The sequence below is a fragment of the Strix uralensis genome, chromosome 8 (genome assembly GCF_047716275.1).
Source record: "Strix uralensis isolate ZFMK-TIS-50842 chromosome 8, bStrUra1, whole genome shotgun sequence".
Classification (NCBI taxonomy): Eukaryota; Metazoa; Chordata; class Aves; order Strigiformes; family Strigidae; genus Strix; species Strix uralensis.
This window is the reverse complement of record NC_133979.1, coordinates 22,552,026-22,570,467: the sequence shown is the minus strand read 5'-3', so window position 1 is coordinate 22,570,467 and position 18,442 is coordinate 22,552,026. Positions and strand designations below refer to the sequence as shown.

The following is an 18,442-nucleotide window of genomic DNA, read 5'->3' as shown; positions in this document are numbered from 1 at the left end:
TCACCTGGATATTAATTGGAAGCCAGAGCACAGATCATGTGTCTCATGTGGCAACTTTCAAGAGTGTCATTTAGCATGTAGAAAAACACATGCTTTACCAGAAAATCACACTGAGTAGTTCCAAAACTTAGCAAAATATAGAAACTGCTGTATTAATTCATCTTATGGGTATGAAAGTGCAAATCATAGAATTTCATTTTCTCTCCCATGCTGACTCCAACTTATAGAGGACAGAAAGGCAGTAGAATAAAATCCTGACATCCCTAATATTAGATAGCTCTGGGGTAAGACAGCAAGTTACATAAAATTCCCTAGGAAAGTTTGAAAGGGTGAAGAATGGAGCCGCTAAAGAGTGACTCCATATACCTCTGCTAGGATCCACAGCAATGGTCAGGCTCCTTGGAGACACTGATAAAATTAAGAAAAACAGCATGAATACTTGGTTGTTGTCCAATGCCAGAAGGAAGTCACAGTCTAAAAATCCACTGCCCAAAAGAGGTCAGTCAGTGGTGTTTCAGCTATGTAGCACACTAGTTCTCTTTACAAATGGGGAAAGAAAAATAAATCTTTAAAGTATAGTCCAGAATCTACTGAGGCTCTGCATATATAGACTTGAAAAGCCCTAACCTCTGAGAGGAAGTGGAAGTCTGGCTGCCTTCCAAAGCCTCAGACAAATCAGTCCCAAGGCTCTCAATGACTGGTGCCAGGGAGCGTGGTTCTGAAAGGTGGTTAGTGAACTTCACTATGTATATTCCAGGGCCCAGCAATTGGTTTATTAACTTCTGACCCATGTACACATGCCTTATTTTACTGGCAGTAATACATTGCGTAGGGGGAGGGGGAAGGTGCCAGTGAGACAAAGGAAAATGTGGGTAACACTGCCTTTTGTAGCAGTATTTTGTGTATGTTCTGGGGCCAAGAGTAGTTGCAGAGTGAAATTTTACAAACACAAATAGTTCATTGTTTCAATCTTGTTCATTTGGTTTTATACTAATGTAATAAAAGACTTTACTGAGTACTATAACCTACGGATTTGTGTTATTGTGTCGAGACATGTTTTGACACATCAGACTTCAGCTAACACATTTGGTTTCATTTCCTTTCCCATCCATTGTTGTTTCCAACAACAGATGTATTACTTTAATGACTTTCCTTATTCTACAGGGAGACCGTGGCCCACAGGGACCTCCTGGCTTACCTGGTGAAGATGGATCAAGAGTAAGTTGCTATTTACACAGTAAAATCTAGAGTGAATCCTCATGTAATGGGAATGTGGTTGTGATACATGTTCTTTTTTTCTAAAACTTCTATTCCCTTTGAACAAAAACAGGGAGAAGATGGGGAAGTTGGACCAAGAGGTCTCCCAGGTGAAGCTGTAAGCAGTGCTTTCTTATTCTTCTGTTTCTGTTACAAACAAAAGTCACTCTCAGATATTTTTCTTTCTGTGGAACTGTTCTGAATTCCAGGTATAAAAATTACTGCGTGTGTGTATATAGAGAGAATACTGATTCTGGCTGAAAAGCAAACAAATGAACAGTTTTGTTAGGGGTGAAACACTACTTACAGGATTAGAATTAAGTCAGGGATATATCCAGCCAAGTATACAGAACTTTCAGAATCACAAAGGCTATTTCTTATCCTATTGTGTAAAATCAGTCACTGAAGTCTTTGATACATGACAATATAACCAAGCCCTTGTTGCTTTGAAAATGTTTTCCAAACATCTACTTATTGGAAGATAAGGCCTGGCTTCTTCCCTTTCTTCACACTGCTGTGCTTCATTGTGTATTTTTACAATTGTTTCACATACAGAATTTCCACCACTGTCAGTTGCAATTCTGCAGGTGCTGTCACTGCAGAGCAGAGTTCTGCATTGCAGGCAAGAAATCATGCCTCAAAAAGGGGAATTTTACCCTAAATACTGCTGCCTACTCACAAAGTAGGAAGAAGGTGCTACAGAGTCAGTGTTAGTGAGTTGTGACTATATCATACATGAGGAGACTGGAGACTCAGTTCTGCCTACTTTAGCAACATGACACGAGTGATGACACAAATGATGAAAACTAATATTCATTTACATAGTATAAAGCCAAAAGATTATGTTATAGACCAAATCTTGCTCACCTTAATTAGGAGAATAGTCCTGGGTCCTTTGTGAAATTTTTTAGGGGTAGGAAGAAGAAATCTGATTTTGGTTTACAGAATACCTTGCATTTATTATAATAAAATTATTAGTAATTTTTAATTATTTAGTGGGTCTTTACTACAGATAAAAACACTGTTATACACTTAAAATAGTAGTATAGAGTATGACAGACCATCATGTTTTCTAAAGGCATGAATACAAACATGTATGCTACTATTCAGGTCAGACCTTCAGGCCAAGACACAGCTGAAACTTTAGTGGAAGATGCTGTGCCACTGTTCTGCACCAGGAAATATAAATAGTTATTTCCTACTTTTCTCTGAAATGACCATACAGCAGCTAAATAAAAGCTTGCCCTGCCACTGACATCCTGTTCAGACATATGGTGGCCTTCAGGAGAATCTGTTATCAGTGTATTCCTTCCTTCCTTCCTTCCTTCCTTCCTTCCTTCCTTCCTTCCTTCCTTCCTTCCTTCCTTCCTTCCTTCCTTCCTTCCTTCCTTCCTTCCTTCCTTCCTTCCTTCCTTCCTTCCTTCCTTCCTTCCTTCCTTCCTTCCTTCCTTCCTTCCTTCCTTCCTTCCTTCCTTCCTTCCCATCTGTCTGTCTGTCTGTCTGTCTCCTTCAACTCCCATGCTGCCTTCCCCATATCCTTCCTACTCCTTATGACATTCCTTGCTCTGTCCTGCTCCTGGGCCTCTCTGTTCAGAAAAAATGATGCAGTTGTTAATAAGTGTTTGTTCTCTTACAGGGTCCACGGGGATTACTGGGCCCCAGAGGTACACCTGGTCCGCCTGGACAACCAGTACGTATGAACTGTTTTGTATTCACAATGTCCAGAAGAAAAATGGAAGTCCACTGAAAGTTGCTTATGTTTATGTTGTTTGTTGTAGGGCATTGCAGGTGTTGATGGACCTTCAGGCCCAAAAGGAAACATGGTGAGTAAGTAAGCTGGGAATTAAAAAGGGAGTGGATTATAAGAATCCTTTCCACATTCTCTTGTCCCTGCCACTATGCCATCCCTTCCATTTAATTAAACTTTTATGTCAAAATACTCAGTTTCATGATGATTTCACACAGAAAAGAGAAGCCTCCTATTATTTAGTCTTCAGCCAAAAGGCCTAACCATGCTTTCTCTCTCAAGCTCCTTTAGCACCATGGACTCCAGTGCTAAGGTCCTATGTGTGGGCTGTTATTCTCTATTAAAGAGAGATAAATTCTCTATTAAAGAAAAGGCCATGATATTCATTAGCATGAAAAAATATCATACTGGATAGAAAGCTGGTGGTAGACTTTAAAGAGGGAGGAACAAAGTTGAGTTTGTATTCCTTTTAGTCCTGACAATGAAGATCTGTAATGCAGAAATGCAAACCTAATGCCCTGGTATTTTTTTTCCATGGTAGGGTCCTCAAGGGGAACCAGGACCTCCTGGTCAGCAAGGAATTCCAGGCCCACAAGTAAGTGTAAAATAACTCTCAAGAAATACGATGTAATGTGCAGCAAATGTTTAATAAATGAAAATTACTAAAAGGTTAGCTTTTCATGTGCAAAACTGATAAAGCTTCAAGGATTTTGTAAATAATGCTGCAAATGTGCTGAGGGCAGTGGGAGCAGAGTTTTCAAGTAAGCTTTCAGAGGGATTTTTCATTCAGGAGAAAAATGACTCATTCAGTGTTCCTGGAATGCAGCAGGAATGGCCACACCTGGAGGAGGGTTCTGAATAGGATCTTGTTACAGACCTACTGCCAGAATAGTGGCTTGTGCAAAAGGCTCACACAAAACTCCTGATCTAACTCGTAAGGGGGAAAAAAAGCCACTTATATTTGCCAGTGTGTTTAAACAGATTAATGAGGGACCTTTAGTAGGGTGAATGTATGTATATTGTTCTCCCTGGTTTCTCACACTGGTTTCTTTTTAATAGGGGCTTCCTGGTCCGCAAGGTCCTATTGGACCTCCTGGTGAAAAAGTAAGTTACAGCATTATTCTGGTATTTCACAGTCAGTTCTGTGCAACAACCTTGCTTATGTGCTTAAGGGCTTTGCTGTGTTTTACAGAATAGTAACCGAAGATCTAAAAATTAACAGATCTTCCTGAAATCATCAAGTAAATTGAATAACCAATGGAGGCCTGGCTTTCCTTTCATATATACTTTTTCACAAGCATAGTTTCCTCCCTTTATTCTGGATTAATTTTCTCTTCTTAGCTTCAGAATCACATCTACAATACTAAACAGTGTATACTTGTATGTTAGTTAATTTCACTGCAAGCTGTGAAAATTATTTTTATTAATCTCTTTTTTTTTATCAAAGTTTTACCTACTCAAGTCTTATTCTCTTCTCTTTTTTCAAGGATTATATTTTGACATAACTGCAGTGTAATTGGCATACTGCAGTGTCACTTGTTTTTTTCCGATCTGTTTGTACATGTTCTGGTGGTGTGAAACATGTCATCTGTTAATTTTAAAAATGTCACTTGAATTTTATGCTAATTTTACTTTTCTCCTCTTCTTGCTGAATTCCTGGTCTATTGATTCTTCTTTGATTTTGCTCCTCTTCCCTATTTAGTATATACTTTAAGAGAAATTGAAGGAAATTTTAGGAAATAATATACATGCTTTTTACCTGCCTGTGTGCCTAAGAAGTATTATTCTAGCAAAATGGGCTAGATCCACAATATACACATTCAAGACACTTTCACAAAGATGTACCATGCCTTTCAGCTATAAGCGCTGGAATTCTGTAACCTGTACTCTGCCTCTTGATCTTGTTGGTATCTTTCATATGGTTAATCCTTTTATTCCTGAAATTCTAAATAATAATTTTGTACACTGGAGAATTCTTCCCCATCTTGTGTTGGGTACGTGCACGTTCACAGAGTAATTCCTGAAGCCTGTTCTCAGTCAAGCATCTCACTGAAAAATATGGGTGATTTGTATTGATTAAAGATTGTAAGAACTGGCCTTGCGCTAATATATTGTATGATAGTATTTTTCTGAGTTTTGTTTTGTTATATTTTTGGTTTATCCCCGATAACCATATCAAGGGATTTAGGTATTTAATTTATATCCTTAGCTCGTAGAGTCAAATGTATTGGATATGGGTGGGGTTTTTTTTCCTTTTTATTTCCTTTTTTTTTTTTTCAATTATTATTATTATTTTTCTTATACTCTACACCTGCGATGGGTTCACCAGTTGTTTTAAAATACTAAAACGATTTAAGATAGTTTGCTGCTTTAGGGCATACCGCATACCAGTCCTCAACAACGATGATCCTCTGTCATCCTAGCAAATGATAGAATGTTCACTATTGTTCTTAAGATGTGTCTCTGTTACTGCCTTTAGGGACCTCAAGGCAAACCTGGCCTTCCTGGCCTTCCTGGTTCTGATGGGCCTCCTGTAAGTAACCAAATATTTCATCCCTTGAATGTTTAAGTACTTTTACCAAGTAATAAATATTTCTGGATACCTGTGTTGCAAAAAGAAAGAGATTAAAAGCACTGGTAGTCCTAGCTGTCAACAACATAAGATCCATCTAACACCCCTGTATCATTTGAGCTGTTAAAACTAAGAGAATTACATTTTTGAAGCAGCTGCTAAAAATGTCTGTGGGCCTTTAAAATGTGTTCCCAGATGATGAAATGCATCTGAAACATCTGCAGGGATGTGTAAATAACCTAACTGACACACAAAGGGCCAGATACTGTTTCACTGTAGTCCTACTATGTCAGTATGGCAAAGCAAATCATCTGTAAAAATGCTCACCACTTGTTCTCTGAGGAAACATAGAATAGAGTAGATCTTTCTCTGCTTCCTGACCTAAGGTGCATATTACATGTTTGGGCTGCTTCTTTCATTGTCTACTCTGGGATGGACCTGAGCCAAAGTTTAGAATCTTGTGATCACTAAGGAATTCATCTTAGCTCTGAGGATGCATTCACTTACATGAGCACAGTGTAACCACCTGAGTAGCATTGCTTGCAGTTTAGACATTAAACTTAAATGGAATCATTGTTCATAATGACATGCATATACACTAGTTTTCTTGCATCAAAATCATCATCTTTTTATACCACCAAGAGCCATTAGACAGTCAGAATGACTTCTCAGACCATGTCTCTCCTCCCCATGCCATTTTCCCTTACATTTTTTCTTTTAGGTTAAATCTGCATGTCTTAAACCTGACTCTCAGCAGGACTTTTGCTAGGATAAGAACAACAGAACTGTCTGCAGGGGTTTCACTACATAGATGCTTATATTACAAATACAGAACTGTACCCAGAGCTCTCACACCTCTTTTACCCACCAAAGTACTATGTTCATGGAGAATGTTATATATGCAATGACAGTCCAGCTGGAAGTCTGTATCTTGAATCATTGTGTAAACATTTGAACTTTCCCCCTTATCCTTTTCTGCATGCTGGGAACAATATTAATTTCCAAACATAAGCATTATTTTAAACTCTGCATATTGTTAAACCTTAAAAGCAAGGGGGAAGTGCTGTAAGACATAATCAGGTGTGTACCTGGTATACATCCCTACTGTGGTGGGTTGACTGCAGCCAGCAGCTAAGCACCCACCCAGTCACATGCTTACTCCTCCCACAGCAGAATGGGGGAGAATCAGAAGATCAAAAGCAAGAAATCTCATGGGTTGAGGTAACAACAGCTTAATAAGTAGAACAAAGCTACACACACAAGCAAAGCAAAATAAGGAATTCATTCACTACTTCCAATCTGCAGACAGATGGCTAGCCACTTGCTGGAAATTTGGGCTTCAGCACACATAAGGATTACTTGGAAAAACAAACACAATAACCATGAACGTCCCCTCCTTCCTTCTCCTTTCTTTGAGCTTTTATTGCTGAGTAAGACATCATATGACATGGAATATCCCTCTGGTCAATTTGGGACATCTACCCTGGCTGTGTTGCCTCCCAGCTTCTTGCCCACCCCTAGCCTACTCTCTGAGGGGTTAGAGTGGAACAAAGAGAAAACCTCCACGCTGTACAAGCACTGCTCAGCAACAGCCAAAACACTGGTGTGTTATCAACACAGTTTTAGTCACAAATCCAAAACACAGCACCATATGGGCTGCTGTGAAGAAAATTAGCTCCATCCCAGCCAGACCCCATACACCTACCCAAAATTATCTCCCTCATGCACAAGTAGTTTTGTTCAGAGAAAGGGCAGGAGAGGCAGGTTAAACTAAATCTATTCTAATTGACATGACCTATTTACAACCATAGAATTACACTAGTGATTGAAGGCAATGAGCAGTACCTTCTGATTGCAATGTGCTTTGTAACTGGTCCTGTGATATCTGTGTTAAGATCAAGTGGAATCTCAAGAGCATTTTTTCAGGAGATCAGGAAAATTCTTGCTAGCTATTTTGTTTTACTTCTATGTGAGGAAATGTTCTATTTTGAAAGTGAGTCATTGTTAAAAGCGGTATATTATACTCGAATTAATGGAAATCTAAAGGCTTACAAATGTGCTGTTTAATAGCAGCATTTTTAAAGACATTTAATGTTATAGAGGCCTCTGATACTGGATGGAGATTTAAAATTTTGTGCACAAGAAAGCATATTCTGTGAGATTAGGATTAAACAACTGACATACATACATTTTAAAAAACAACATATATTCAGTGTTAGTAAGACAAACCCTTTAAAGGAAAATTAATTATCACTGGTAAGCAAGTATCAAATACTTTTTATTTTAATCATTCTTTTAATAAAGAACATATTTTAGACTGTTTTCCAAGGCCAGAAAATTGAATATAAGCACCAGAGGTTTGTCATAAGAGATTAACAGCCACACCAAAGTCATATCATGTTTGTCACACTGAAAACATTTTGGGATGTCAGTGACTCCAAAACATGAATGGTTTTAGTTACTGGCTACATGTTATGTGGGAACACATGCTTGGCAAAACTAGACATTTACTATGTTCCTCTAATAAAACTGATGAACATAAGTAGAAAAAGGATTCCTGACTGATTCTCATAAAGAGTAATATTCTATTAACCTTTGGTTTCATTAAAGTGCCTTTAAATTTTGCATCATTTTAGTGTACATTTTTTCAGAAAGAAAAAAAATTGATTGTTAAATGTTTTGAGCACTGCAGTATTAACATCAGTGATGTAGAATAAAGACTAAGACATAAACATATTTTGTTTTAAAAGCAAGTCACAGTTTGAAACAAAGACATAGAACGTTAAAACTAAATCATCCTTCTCTTGGCTTCTGCAATTCCATAATCTTTTACATAATTTTAGGAATGTCTTCATGCTGTAGCATTAATCACCCTGCTTGTTTCAAAATCAAATTTGAGAGTGTCTTGCATTAAAAACCTCTTACTGCTGAAACGTTAACTAAACAGAAGGAGTGATCAGGATATTCCTGAAAACATTAACATAGCTATTGTCCAGGTTTTCTTTTGTTACATAAACTAAATTGGTATTGAGAGGAAAATCTTTCCTCAAAATTTTGTGTGTGTGTGTTCTAATACAGAAGAAGGGTGGTTAACGACCTGAAATTCAAGTGTTTAAATAACTGTGTTTTTATAATAAAATGTCACTACTGAAAAAACGAGTATTTTCCAATTCAGAAACATTTCTCTTAAATCAGGGTCATCCTGGCAAAGAGGGTCAGTCCGGAGATAAAGGTGCATTGGTGAGTTTTAAAAAATTTCCATTTATTTACATAGCTTTCAAGAAAACCTTTAGCAGTTTTTCAGCTTTATGACATATTTTTTTGCTCCAAGAACCAAGGAAGATAATAGAAAACCCATGACACATTCAAAGCATCTGTGTGCAGACAAACATATTTATTATATTCTAAATATTATAGAGATTTGAAATAATATAGAGATAACTCTTTTAAAGTAAAACCGATTGTGGAGTTGACTGACAATCAATTAAAAGTTGCATACATTTCATATAAATAACTTGCAAATAGTTTGAGTTTACAGTTCTATTGTAGAGTACCCTCTAGGATTCTTCCCAACTTTGATTTTTGAAGATTTACAAATGCATGCATATACATTGTATTTTTTTAGGTCACTTTCAAGTCAGTGGCAGTGAAAAGTAATTTCTTTATTTCTTGGGGCTCTTTAAAGCATTCTGCTTGCTCAATATTGACCCTTATTTATCCAGAATAACACCCTTTATTGCACCTGAAATAAGTTTCAGTTGCAGTACTGATTTCAGTGGCAATACCAAAAGGCTGTATTCTGGATAAATAGGATGAATGAATGAATAGTACATTGCAGAAGGTACATATTACCAATGTATTACAGTTTGTCCAAAATGTTATTTGTTAGAGGCTTGTAGATTTTGTCCTGATTTCTTAAGAAAATAAAACTTATGCAGAGCATTTATGTTTTGAAATTACAGGTGTGTGACCATCTGTCAGTTGTTCCTTATGTCTTTTGAATTTACTGATCAGTTTCAGCCAAATTTGATAGAAAATTTTATTTCTCAGAGATGTTAGTCTAAAGGTTTTGTGAAAAGACACAATTGGAAAGGGGAAAAAGACCTTATCAGTGGCCCCCTTGGGGAAAGATTTTGTTATCTGTCCATCTCAGACATTGAAGAATCAACAAAGCAGCTCAGCCTCAGACACAGATATGTATATTTCCAGGCTTCTTTGCTTCCACTGTTTACAGAACAGTTTCTTTAGACACTGCCATTGGATTGCATAGTATTGAAGTTAAGCATCATTAAAATGCTCAGCAAACCGTAAATAACAGCATCCAGACACCAGTCAGTATTTATATCACCATGAGCCTTTTAGCTTTCAGATTTGGAATCTCTTTTTTTTAAAGACCACGATTTTTATTATTATCATTATTTTGATATCTACTTTTGACTTTTGTCATCATCATAATTAACATATAAATTTTCCCCAGTAAGACACCACTGGTTTCTAATAGGCATCTTTTTGTTTGTTTTTGTTTGTTTGTTTGTTACATTTTCCAGTTATCATTGTTTCAGATAATTTGTATTGTGGATAGACGTTTCCCAAATATACAAGTAGAACCAAGTTCATAATTCTATTAATAGTTTTGTAGTGACATTGAACGGTGCTTTGTGATGCCATGACTTTTCTTAGTGGCAGGCAGCCCAGTGTTATTTTGATGTCTCACACACGAGTGCTGTATTATAGTGAAGGAACAAGGATTAGACTCAGAAGAAAACTGCTTGCTAACCAAGTGCTGTACAAACAAAGGTTCTTTACTCCAATATGTTTTAGGGGCCTCCAGGTCCTCAGGGTCCAATTGGCTATCCAGGTCCTCGTGGTGTAAAGGTAAGATTTAATTATTAGATTCCTCCCCCACCCCTTTTTGAATATATGCATGTGGGTCATTCTTTATATTCTTTCTTTAGGGAGCTGATGGTGTCCGTGGTCTCAAGGGATCCAAAGGTGAAAAGGTATTTAATTTCTTTCCCTTTTTCTGTGTTCCTTATTTCACTGCAACGCCTTTTGTGTCCTTCACAGCAGTGTGCTCAGGAACACAGCAGTGGGTTTATTTTTGCCTTACCCTAAGGACATACCAAGCCCAAAACACTGACCTCCATGGTTATTTACATTGGTGCAAAGTGAATATAAAACCTTCAGTTATTAGAATATTTTTGGACCTTCTTCACACTCATTTAAGAAACTTCTCTCTAAGGGTGCTCTTAAGTAGAGAATTAGACATCCCCTCTCTTGTTAATAGATTCTATAGTGGATACCGAGAAGCTTGTGCATCAGAGAGATTTGTGGTGACAATAGTGCCATCTTACCTGTTTAGATAGAGCTGTAGGCTAGATTTTGTATTTTTTTATGTACAACTTCCAATGGCTTTCTAGGTTCCAGGTATTTTTGTCCCAGGTGTTTGGGGGACTTTTGCCAAAGTGATGGACAGCTCCAGTCAGATGCATATATACGAATATGAAGAAAGCTTTTATGTCCCCCTGATACCATTAATTCTGTATGTAGAGCTCTTACTAGAGCAAACACCAACTACTGCGATCTCTATTGAGTTCTGATGGTCTGCGGTGACTGCAACTACAGACAGTATTGGTTTAAATTCCCACTTTCCTCAGCACTTGGAATGAGAGACAGATAACAAACACCATCGGTCATACCTCCTGACCACACAGGCAAATTCAGCCTTGTGGCTCTGGTGGCTACTGTGTGTATATTTATAGCTATGTCTAAAGCAGAAGACTCAGTCTTGCCAAAAAAGCCTTGATTTCAGCACTAGAGATCTATCTTTCAGGCTCAGATGCCAAGAGCTGCTGTACATTCTTCAGCTTTCCTAAACCACAGTTTGTCTAGTCTGCATACTCATTTTAGAGTTGCTCATTAAATCTAAGCTGAGAAAGAGTGTATTTAATACCTGTGGAGACTGGACAGTTAAAAAACCCAGCTTTTTCTTGTGCCTTATTGAGTGATTAATATCCAGCTAGGACAAAATACAGGACTCACATATAAATAAACTTAATATATGTGTGTCTATATATGTGTGTATCAATGAATACTGATTAGCATAATCTCTACAATATTTCTGTGGTCCTAAAAACTGAACTCATAGTTGCAGTAAGACACTGATCTCTACTAAATACCTCAAAAGGTCACACAGAGATATTTCTTAGATTGTTCTCACAGTGCTTTAAAGGTCTGTTACACAGGCCTTTTTTGCTGAAATTACTCAGATGCCATTACATGGGGGAAAGCACTGTAAGAGACAGAAATAAATAAACTGATCATTCAGGAGAGCCTCTGTAGATCTGGAATGGTCCCAGGGATATCAGAAGAGGTCCATCTCTGTACTGACCATTAAATGTGACTAGAACTCTTTAGCTATTTTATTTTTTGTTAACAGCAGAAGAGGAAATAGAGCATTCAGCTCTCTCCTCCTACATGGAATAAAATCAGCCTTTTTTAGATCTCAATAGCTGGAACCTCACTGTGAAAGCTGGAGGAGAGTTTCAGTTCATTTGGCAGCCATTTGGTCACTAGTTGGCACATGGTCAGTCCTTGGTGATATGTTGCAAAGTGTTCTCATATAATTATTACTGCCCATGTCCATAACTGAGCAACTTTTGCAATTAAAGCTTTTTTCATGTATTTGCACTCTACCTTTTTCATCTTTCTCTAAATTTTAAGAAGGACCACATTGAAATTTTAATGTATGCAATATAAGATGACCATATAAAGCTTAGTTTCACCATCTAGAAGGAATGGGAAATCTGCTTTTAGAATGTTTTTTAGGGTATTATTTTCAATGAATCACGATGGGTTACCTCATCTTTTTTTACATGAACACATACTATCAAGAAAATATATTTGCTTGGGTTTTTTTTTATCTTAATGTCTCCTCACCTATTTTGAGCTGTTCATCACTAGAAAATCTATTTCTATCACCCTTTCTAGGGTTATTTGTTTCATGCAGTATGACTACTTCTGAACAGAGTCAAAATGGCTTTAGCCTTGCAGTTTGTCTCGGTTGCTGATCTGGGAGAAGATAAAGCTTTTGCGGGCCCAGGAGTTCAGATTGCAAACTTCTTTTTCAAAGTGAGGATGAAATAGAAAGCCTTTCTTTTTATTTCAGTAACATGGAGCACAGTATCACTCTTTCCTGGCTTTATGGACAGTCCAAATATTACTCAGTTTCTAAGTCAGTAATATTACTTCAGCATATAAAAAACCAGCATCGTAGTAAAACATTTTACTATGTGCTTATTCATCACAAAGACCTTCACTCTCAGGATATAAATAAGCATTAGATAAAAATGCAGTCAATAATCTTTGTTGTCTGAATATTAGAACAGTAGTTATATGATGAGTTAGTCTAAGAAAGAGGGAACCAGAAACTGATCAGTTGTGCTAGAGCGAGTCATGAACTCCACTGAACAACTGGAGATTTCTGTTTGTATCTGAACTCATACAGGTGTAAATGAAACTTGTCTGAGTCCTGTCTGCTTGTACTTCACCATGGAGACTTATTAAAATGCTTGGAGTAAATTTTCTACCAGAATTTTCTAGGCAGTAAATAATTAGTTCTCACTAGGAATAACAGTAATGTGCATCTGTTTTGCCACGGTGTATGGATTTAGTCTTAATGTCCATTGGTTTTTCTACTTTCTTTCAATTGCATCAGCCAATGAGAGTAGGCAGGGCTGAGTACTGCCAGACATCGAACTACTATATAGAGATGACTACTTTTTCTTTTAGATTATGAACATTTGTATATATCTTTTTTTTTATTGTTAAGATGTCACAACCAGCCAATGTTTTGATTCCTTTCATGATACTATTAAGACACTAGTTTAAAAGAAAAATTAATTAAAGGGAAATTCTTCTATCACAAAGAATAACACTGAATAATTTGCCACCAATTTTTTAGTTAATTGAATGGATGACCTTATTAAAAAGAGTGATAATCGAAAAAAGCTTAGGAGTTCAGAAAGGACTTTGCAAGATAATTCGTAGTAAAACAGTAGAATTCTATTTTCTCTAAACAGATTTTAAACAGCTTTAAACAGCTGTTATTAGGAACTTTCAAAGTAAAAAGTCATTTTGTGTAGTGCACTGATATACTTTCTCTAAAATATCAACAACCATGTTAGATTTTCTGGTGTCTGAAGTTCTCACTTTATCTATGCAAATTATTTTAATCTGTAGTGAATGTATTTTCTTATTCTGTCTGCAGAAAAAAAAAAAATCCTCTCTATTATTAAAAGTAGTTGCATGCATTTCTGCCTTTTTTAGGGTGAAGACGGTTTTCCAGGATTTAAAGGTGACATGGGCCTTAAAGGTGACCGGGTAAGTATTTGTTCACAGCCCATATGTTCTTAAAAAGTTTAAATGTTATTATTTTGAAAGGATCACTGAAGCAAACCAATAAATTTAAACCAAAAATAAAATAAAACCTAGTAGCTTAAATTATTTCTATTCCCTGTGCATATACAGATTTGAGCCAGAGATTAGGTTCTTGTGAATCAACAATGGCACAGTTCTAAAGAGAAGGAGAATGTCAGTCTTAGATATCCTTTTCACAAAGCTTCTTCCTAGGGAATCTCCTTTTCCAGATTCCAAGATCTCCAGTATCTGCCTGAGGAAAATTAATCCATCCAGGATAAAGATATTTTGATTCCAACCTAGCATCTTGCAGATCTCTGCCAAAATGTTGTTTATTTAGTTCAATGGGCACTTACTTCCTTTAATAGTAAGTGTTGTGGGGGTTCTAAAAAAACTCACAAGAGGCTTCTGGCCTGTATCTGTTGTCTGTATGAATAAATAACTGTGAAGATGGTATCCACATAAGTACCTAGAAACAAATGTTTTTCTTTCTATGGACTGTCAGAGTGCCTTCACAAGAATTTAGGGAAGGAAAAATAAGAATACGCAGTTTGCAAATGCAGCTCTCTTCAGGCAAGGCAACTGGGCTCTTACACTTGTGAAAGTAATATTCAGCACGTAATTTATATGTATTTGCATTTATAGAATGAACATAAACAGTGTCCTAATCTAGCTGAAGATGTCCCTGCGTGTTGCAGGGGTCTTAGACTAGATGACCTTTAAAGGTCCCTTGAACCCAAACCATTCTATGGTTCTATTATTCTAATCTCTATTTACGTTTACTGAAAACATTTTCAAGTAATTATAGGTAGTCTCTCTAATATATGCACAAAGGCAATTGTTCATATTTATAAGGTGGTGTATTTTAGGGAGAAATTGGCCAGCCAGGTCCACGAGGAGAAGACGGTCCAGAAGGTCCAAAAGGTCGAGCAGGTCCATCTGGGGACCCAGGTGCTGCTGGTCCAGCTGGGGAAAAGGTCAGTAGCCAGATACCAACACAAACATGTCACTGCCTGTGATGATCTTCATCATTTAGTGATGATCTTCATCACTAAAAAAACAAGCCTCCAGATCTGCAAAATCTTTAGCTACCTAACAATAGTTTTTATGAGACACCACTACTATAGCAGACCACTGGAGTTCACATTTGAACAAGTACTGGGAATCTTTATTTTGTAAGTATACAAAAGGGCATTATAGTACTTTATCAGCATGTGAGGCAGCTAAATTCTTACCCCAAATTACATACAGAGCATGCCAACAAAGGAAAATGCATTGCAAAGAAAACAGTTGGGCACAAAGGAAGATAAAGGTGCTGCTGGAGAGTGAATTAATTTTCACAGACATATTATGACAAATTCTGATGTGAAGATTGTTTTAAACAGAAAACCTATCCTGAATAAAAATCCAAAATAGGGTTGGCAAAAGCAAAAGGGGCTGTTAAAATAGAGGACTGAAAAAAAGGATAGTGACATGAAATACAGGAGAGCACAAGCACAAAGTACAAATCTCTGTAGAATCCTGACCTCAGTGATACAGAGGAGGAAAGGAGCCTGAGGAATGCGTGTGTGGGTACCATATTTCACTGGGTGATGGCATCAGAAAAGAAAGATGATTTCAGCAGTGGCATTTTGGATAACTGGGAAAGAATGATAAAATAAAACAGAAATGATGGTTTAGAAATGTATATACTATATTTCAGTAAAGTGAGAAGATGCAGATGAAAATATTTCCCTTTAATTTTTTTGGTTAACTGTGGCTTTAATGATAGTTCTGTCTTGAAAAGAATAAGACAGGAAGTGCATTTTACATTTCTTTCTCAGTCTCGCTGTCTTTGAAATAAGAACAGTTAGTATTTTCCAGAAACATCCCATCTGACATCATGATTAATTATTCTGTCTTTTTATCTATATACAGTCTTCAAAAGTATACGTTGAAATCTTGGTATGTGGTACTACTAAAAACGTAACAAGGTTCACAGCTAAGAGTTTTGCCAGGAAGAAAAAAATGTATTCAGCAAATTTGGGAACAAACTCTTTTCATCAAAAGTTGCTACTTTTTGCAAGTATGTCATTAGTAGAACTTCAGAAAGGTGTTAGGGTTATAATTTGAGCATAATGTTGTTCATAAACTCTTAGAAAAGTATATATCCAAAAACTCAGTTCACTCATTGCAAATAAGATTTATCCTCAGGTTTACTTAACTATTGGGAATTATGTATGGATTAATGTTCTCCACAATTTTGCAAGATATCTCACCAGCTATTAGGTCATTGAATTGATTCATTAGGTCATGAATCAAAGAAAATATAAAAAAAGAAACTCAGAACTATTTTCCTACATGAATGCAAGCTGAGTTCACACCAGAAAGCCAGCATAGTCAGTTTTAACTAGATCAGCAAAACAATCCGGTATAATAAGGGTCATATTATCTTCACCCACAATATATTTGTAGTCTCCAGAGAACTGTATGTTTCATGGCAGTGGTTGTTTTTAGTATTGCTGACCTGACAAAAATGTAAGAATATTAGGAATCTTACAAAAATTTGTATTGTTGTCATGGTATCTGCAGAATAATTAATTGACTGAGGACATCTACAAAACAGTCCATCTTTCTCAAGTCTTTATAATCTAAATAAAAAAAAAAAAAAAAAAAGTAAAGCAAACCAAGACAAAATAAACTTTGTTTTATAGTTGTTAGTTTTTAAATAAGAATTTCAGTTATTTTTAATTCTTCTTATTCAAATTACTCAGTATGAATATAGATTCATGTTTTCAAGCATTTCTTCTTCACTATATATGGGACTCTCACAGTCTCACAAGTCCAGAATCTGAATCCCTAAATATCAGAACATATTTGAAAAAATTATTGGTGTTGATAATACTGTTAGCTGGGCTTGGAATTTTAGACCAAAATTTTTCCCTTTTCTACAAATATGTATACCTTTTCTTGCCCATTGAAAGTCAAACATCTTATGTTGATATTCTGAGGGTATTTGGCCAAAATGGAGTGTGTCAGAGAAGAGTTCGATGATGTTGGTCCTGTGATACCTGTTCTAGCACAAAGACTAGAATAATCTTTATGAACTCTTAGATCTCCCCACAATATTAGGGAAGTGCCTGAAAGACCAGTTATTAATGTCCTATTTCCTTGTCATTCCTATGTCTTATTTAATTCAAAGGTACTATTCTGCCATAGTAATGAAAATAGCAGAGTAGTCTCTTATTCTCTACATTCAGCTGATCCTGTGATAAGAAAACTCTCTTTCCAAGTAGGTCTAGGGCTGGATTTGTTTAGTAAAGGAAGAGCCAAGTATGGGGCCAGAACAATGAGGAACATATAAAAAAAGAGCTTATAATAAAAAAAAATCCATATCCATACTCAAAACCTAGCCAACTGGGCTTGCTTAATCATAAAATCAGGGACAAAACTCACTGAATTTGGCAACAGTTTGATGCACCATCATGCTGCAAAACATTTCAGTCATTGTCATGCATGCAGCCTGTTTCAGTGTGGCACATAACTGGCAGCATTATGAATATTTTCATAAATCATAGAATTCTTCTTTAATAATGTCTCGGCCAGACACATGTACTTACATGAATATGATAAAACACAACATCTTTACTCATGTGATGCATTTTTTATGAATAGACATGTTTATTTTGACAAATTTGCTTTCCCATACAGGTTTCTCCTTCCTCTTTTTCATTATCTAATCTTACTGCAGAGTACCATGTTATATTGTATAATCATATTTTTTCCATTGAGATCTTCTCCAAAATGTGATAGTTTGGAACATAGGCAAATAGGCAAATTCTTCCCCAGAGCTGCCATCTTTCAAAGACTGAAGCTGCTTTCCCTTGCCTTTGGAAGTGACAAACCATCACTCATCCTCTAGAGGTCTGAAGAGACAGACTCAATGGGGAGGGTACTGTGTTTCATTTCTAAGAAAGGTTAACGTCAGTGTTGATCAGACTGCTCATCCTGTTGCCCTTTCTGAACATGGCAAGTTGGTAATATTTGTTCACAAATCTATTGTCAGCAAATAGTCAGTGGGGTATGATTTATCATATTCTCAAAGAGTTTAGAACTATTCAAGAAACAAACTGATTCTTCAAATGGCTATTCATGAAAAATCTGTGGAAAACAAAGCAGCCATCACACATTATAAATTAAAAAGGACTTCTTCTCAATTAAACCTATTAACACCCTGATTTCTTAGGGAATATTAATAATGACCTCAGCCCCGTATCACTACACAGCACTTATTTAAGTTTGGTGAACTAAGCACACTGATGATTAACAGTAAAAATGAGAAATTGGTTTAATTGAATATTATGTTCCATAAAGTATCACTCTATGTTGTGGAAAAAATATTTTCTGTAGAAGTTTGCTGAACCACTAGGGAGGATAAAATAAAATAAAATTTAACACTGCCTTCTAAC

At 36.4% G+C, this 18,442-nt stretch overlaps 1 protein-coding gene across 4 annotated transcripts in view; it reads left to right on the top strand.

Annotated features, from left to right (window-relative positions):
• Positions 1-18,442, top strand: part of COL11A1 (collagen type XI alpha 1 chain) — a 164,480-nt gene that overhangs the window by 75,737 nt on the left and 70,301 nt on the right. For all 4 annotated transcript variants that reach the window (XM_074876656.1, XM_074876655.1, XM_074876654.1 and 1 more), the window contains 12 exons: positions 1,165-1,218; positions 1,331-1,375; positions 2,894-2,947; positions 3,036-3,080; positions 3,546-3,599; positions 4,064-4,108; positions 5,484-5,537; positions 8,772-8,816; positions 10,398-10,451; positions 10,532-10,576; positions 13,905-13,958; positions 14,864-14,971. In XM_074876656.1, the coding sequence (XP_074732757.1) occupies positions 1,165-1,218; positions 1,331-1,375; positions 2,894-2,947; positions 3,036-3,080; positions 3,546-3,599; positions 4,064-4,108; positions 5,484-5,537; positions 8,772-8,816; positions 10,398-10,451; positions 10,532-10,576; positions 13,905-13,958; positions 14,864-14,971 (657 nt within the window). The remainder of the gene's footprint in view (positions 1-1,164; positions 1,219-1,330; positions 1,376-2,893; positions 2,948-3,035; positions 3,081-3,545; positions 3,600-4,063; positions 4,109-5,483; positions 5,538-8,771; positions 8,817-10,397; positions 10,452-10,531; positions 10,577-13,904; positions 13,959-14,863; positions 14,972-18,442) is intronic.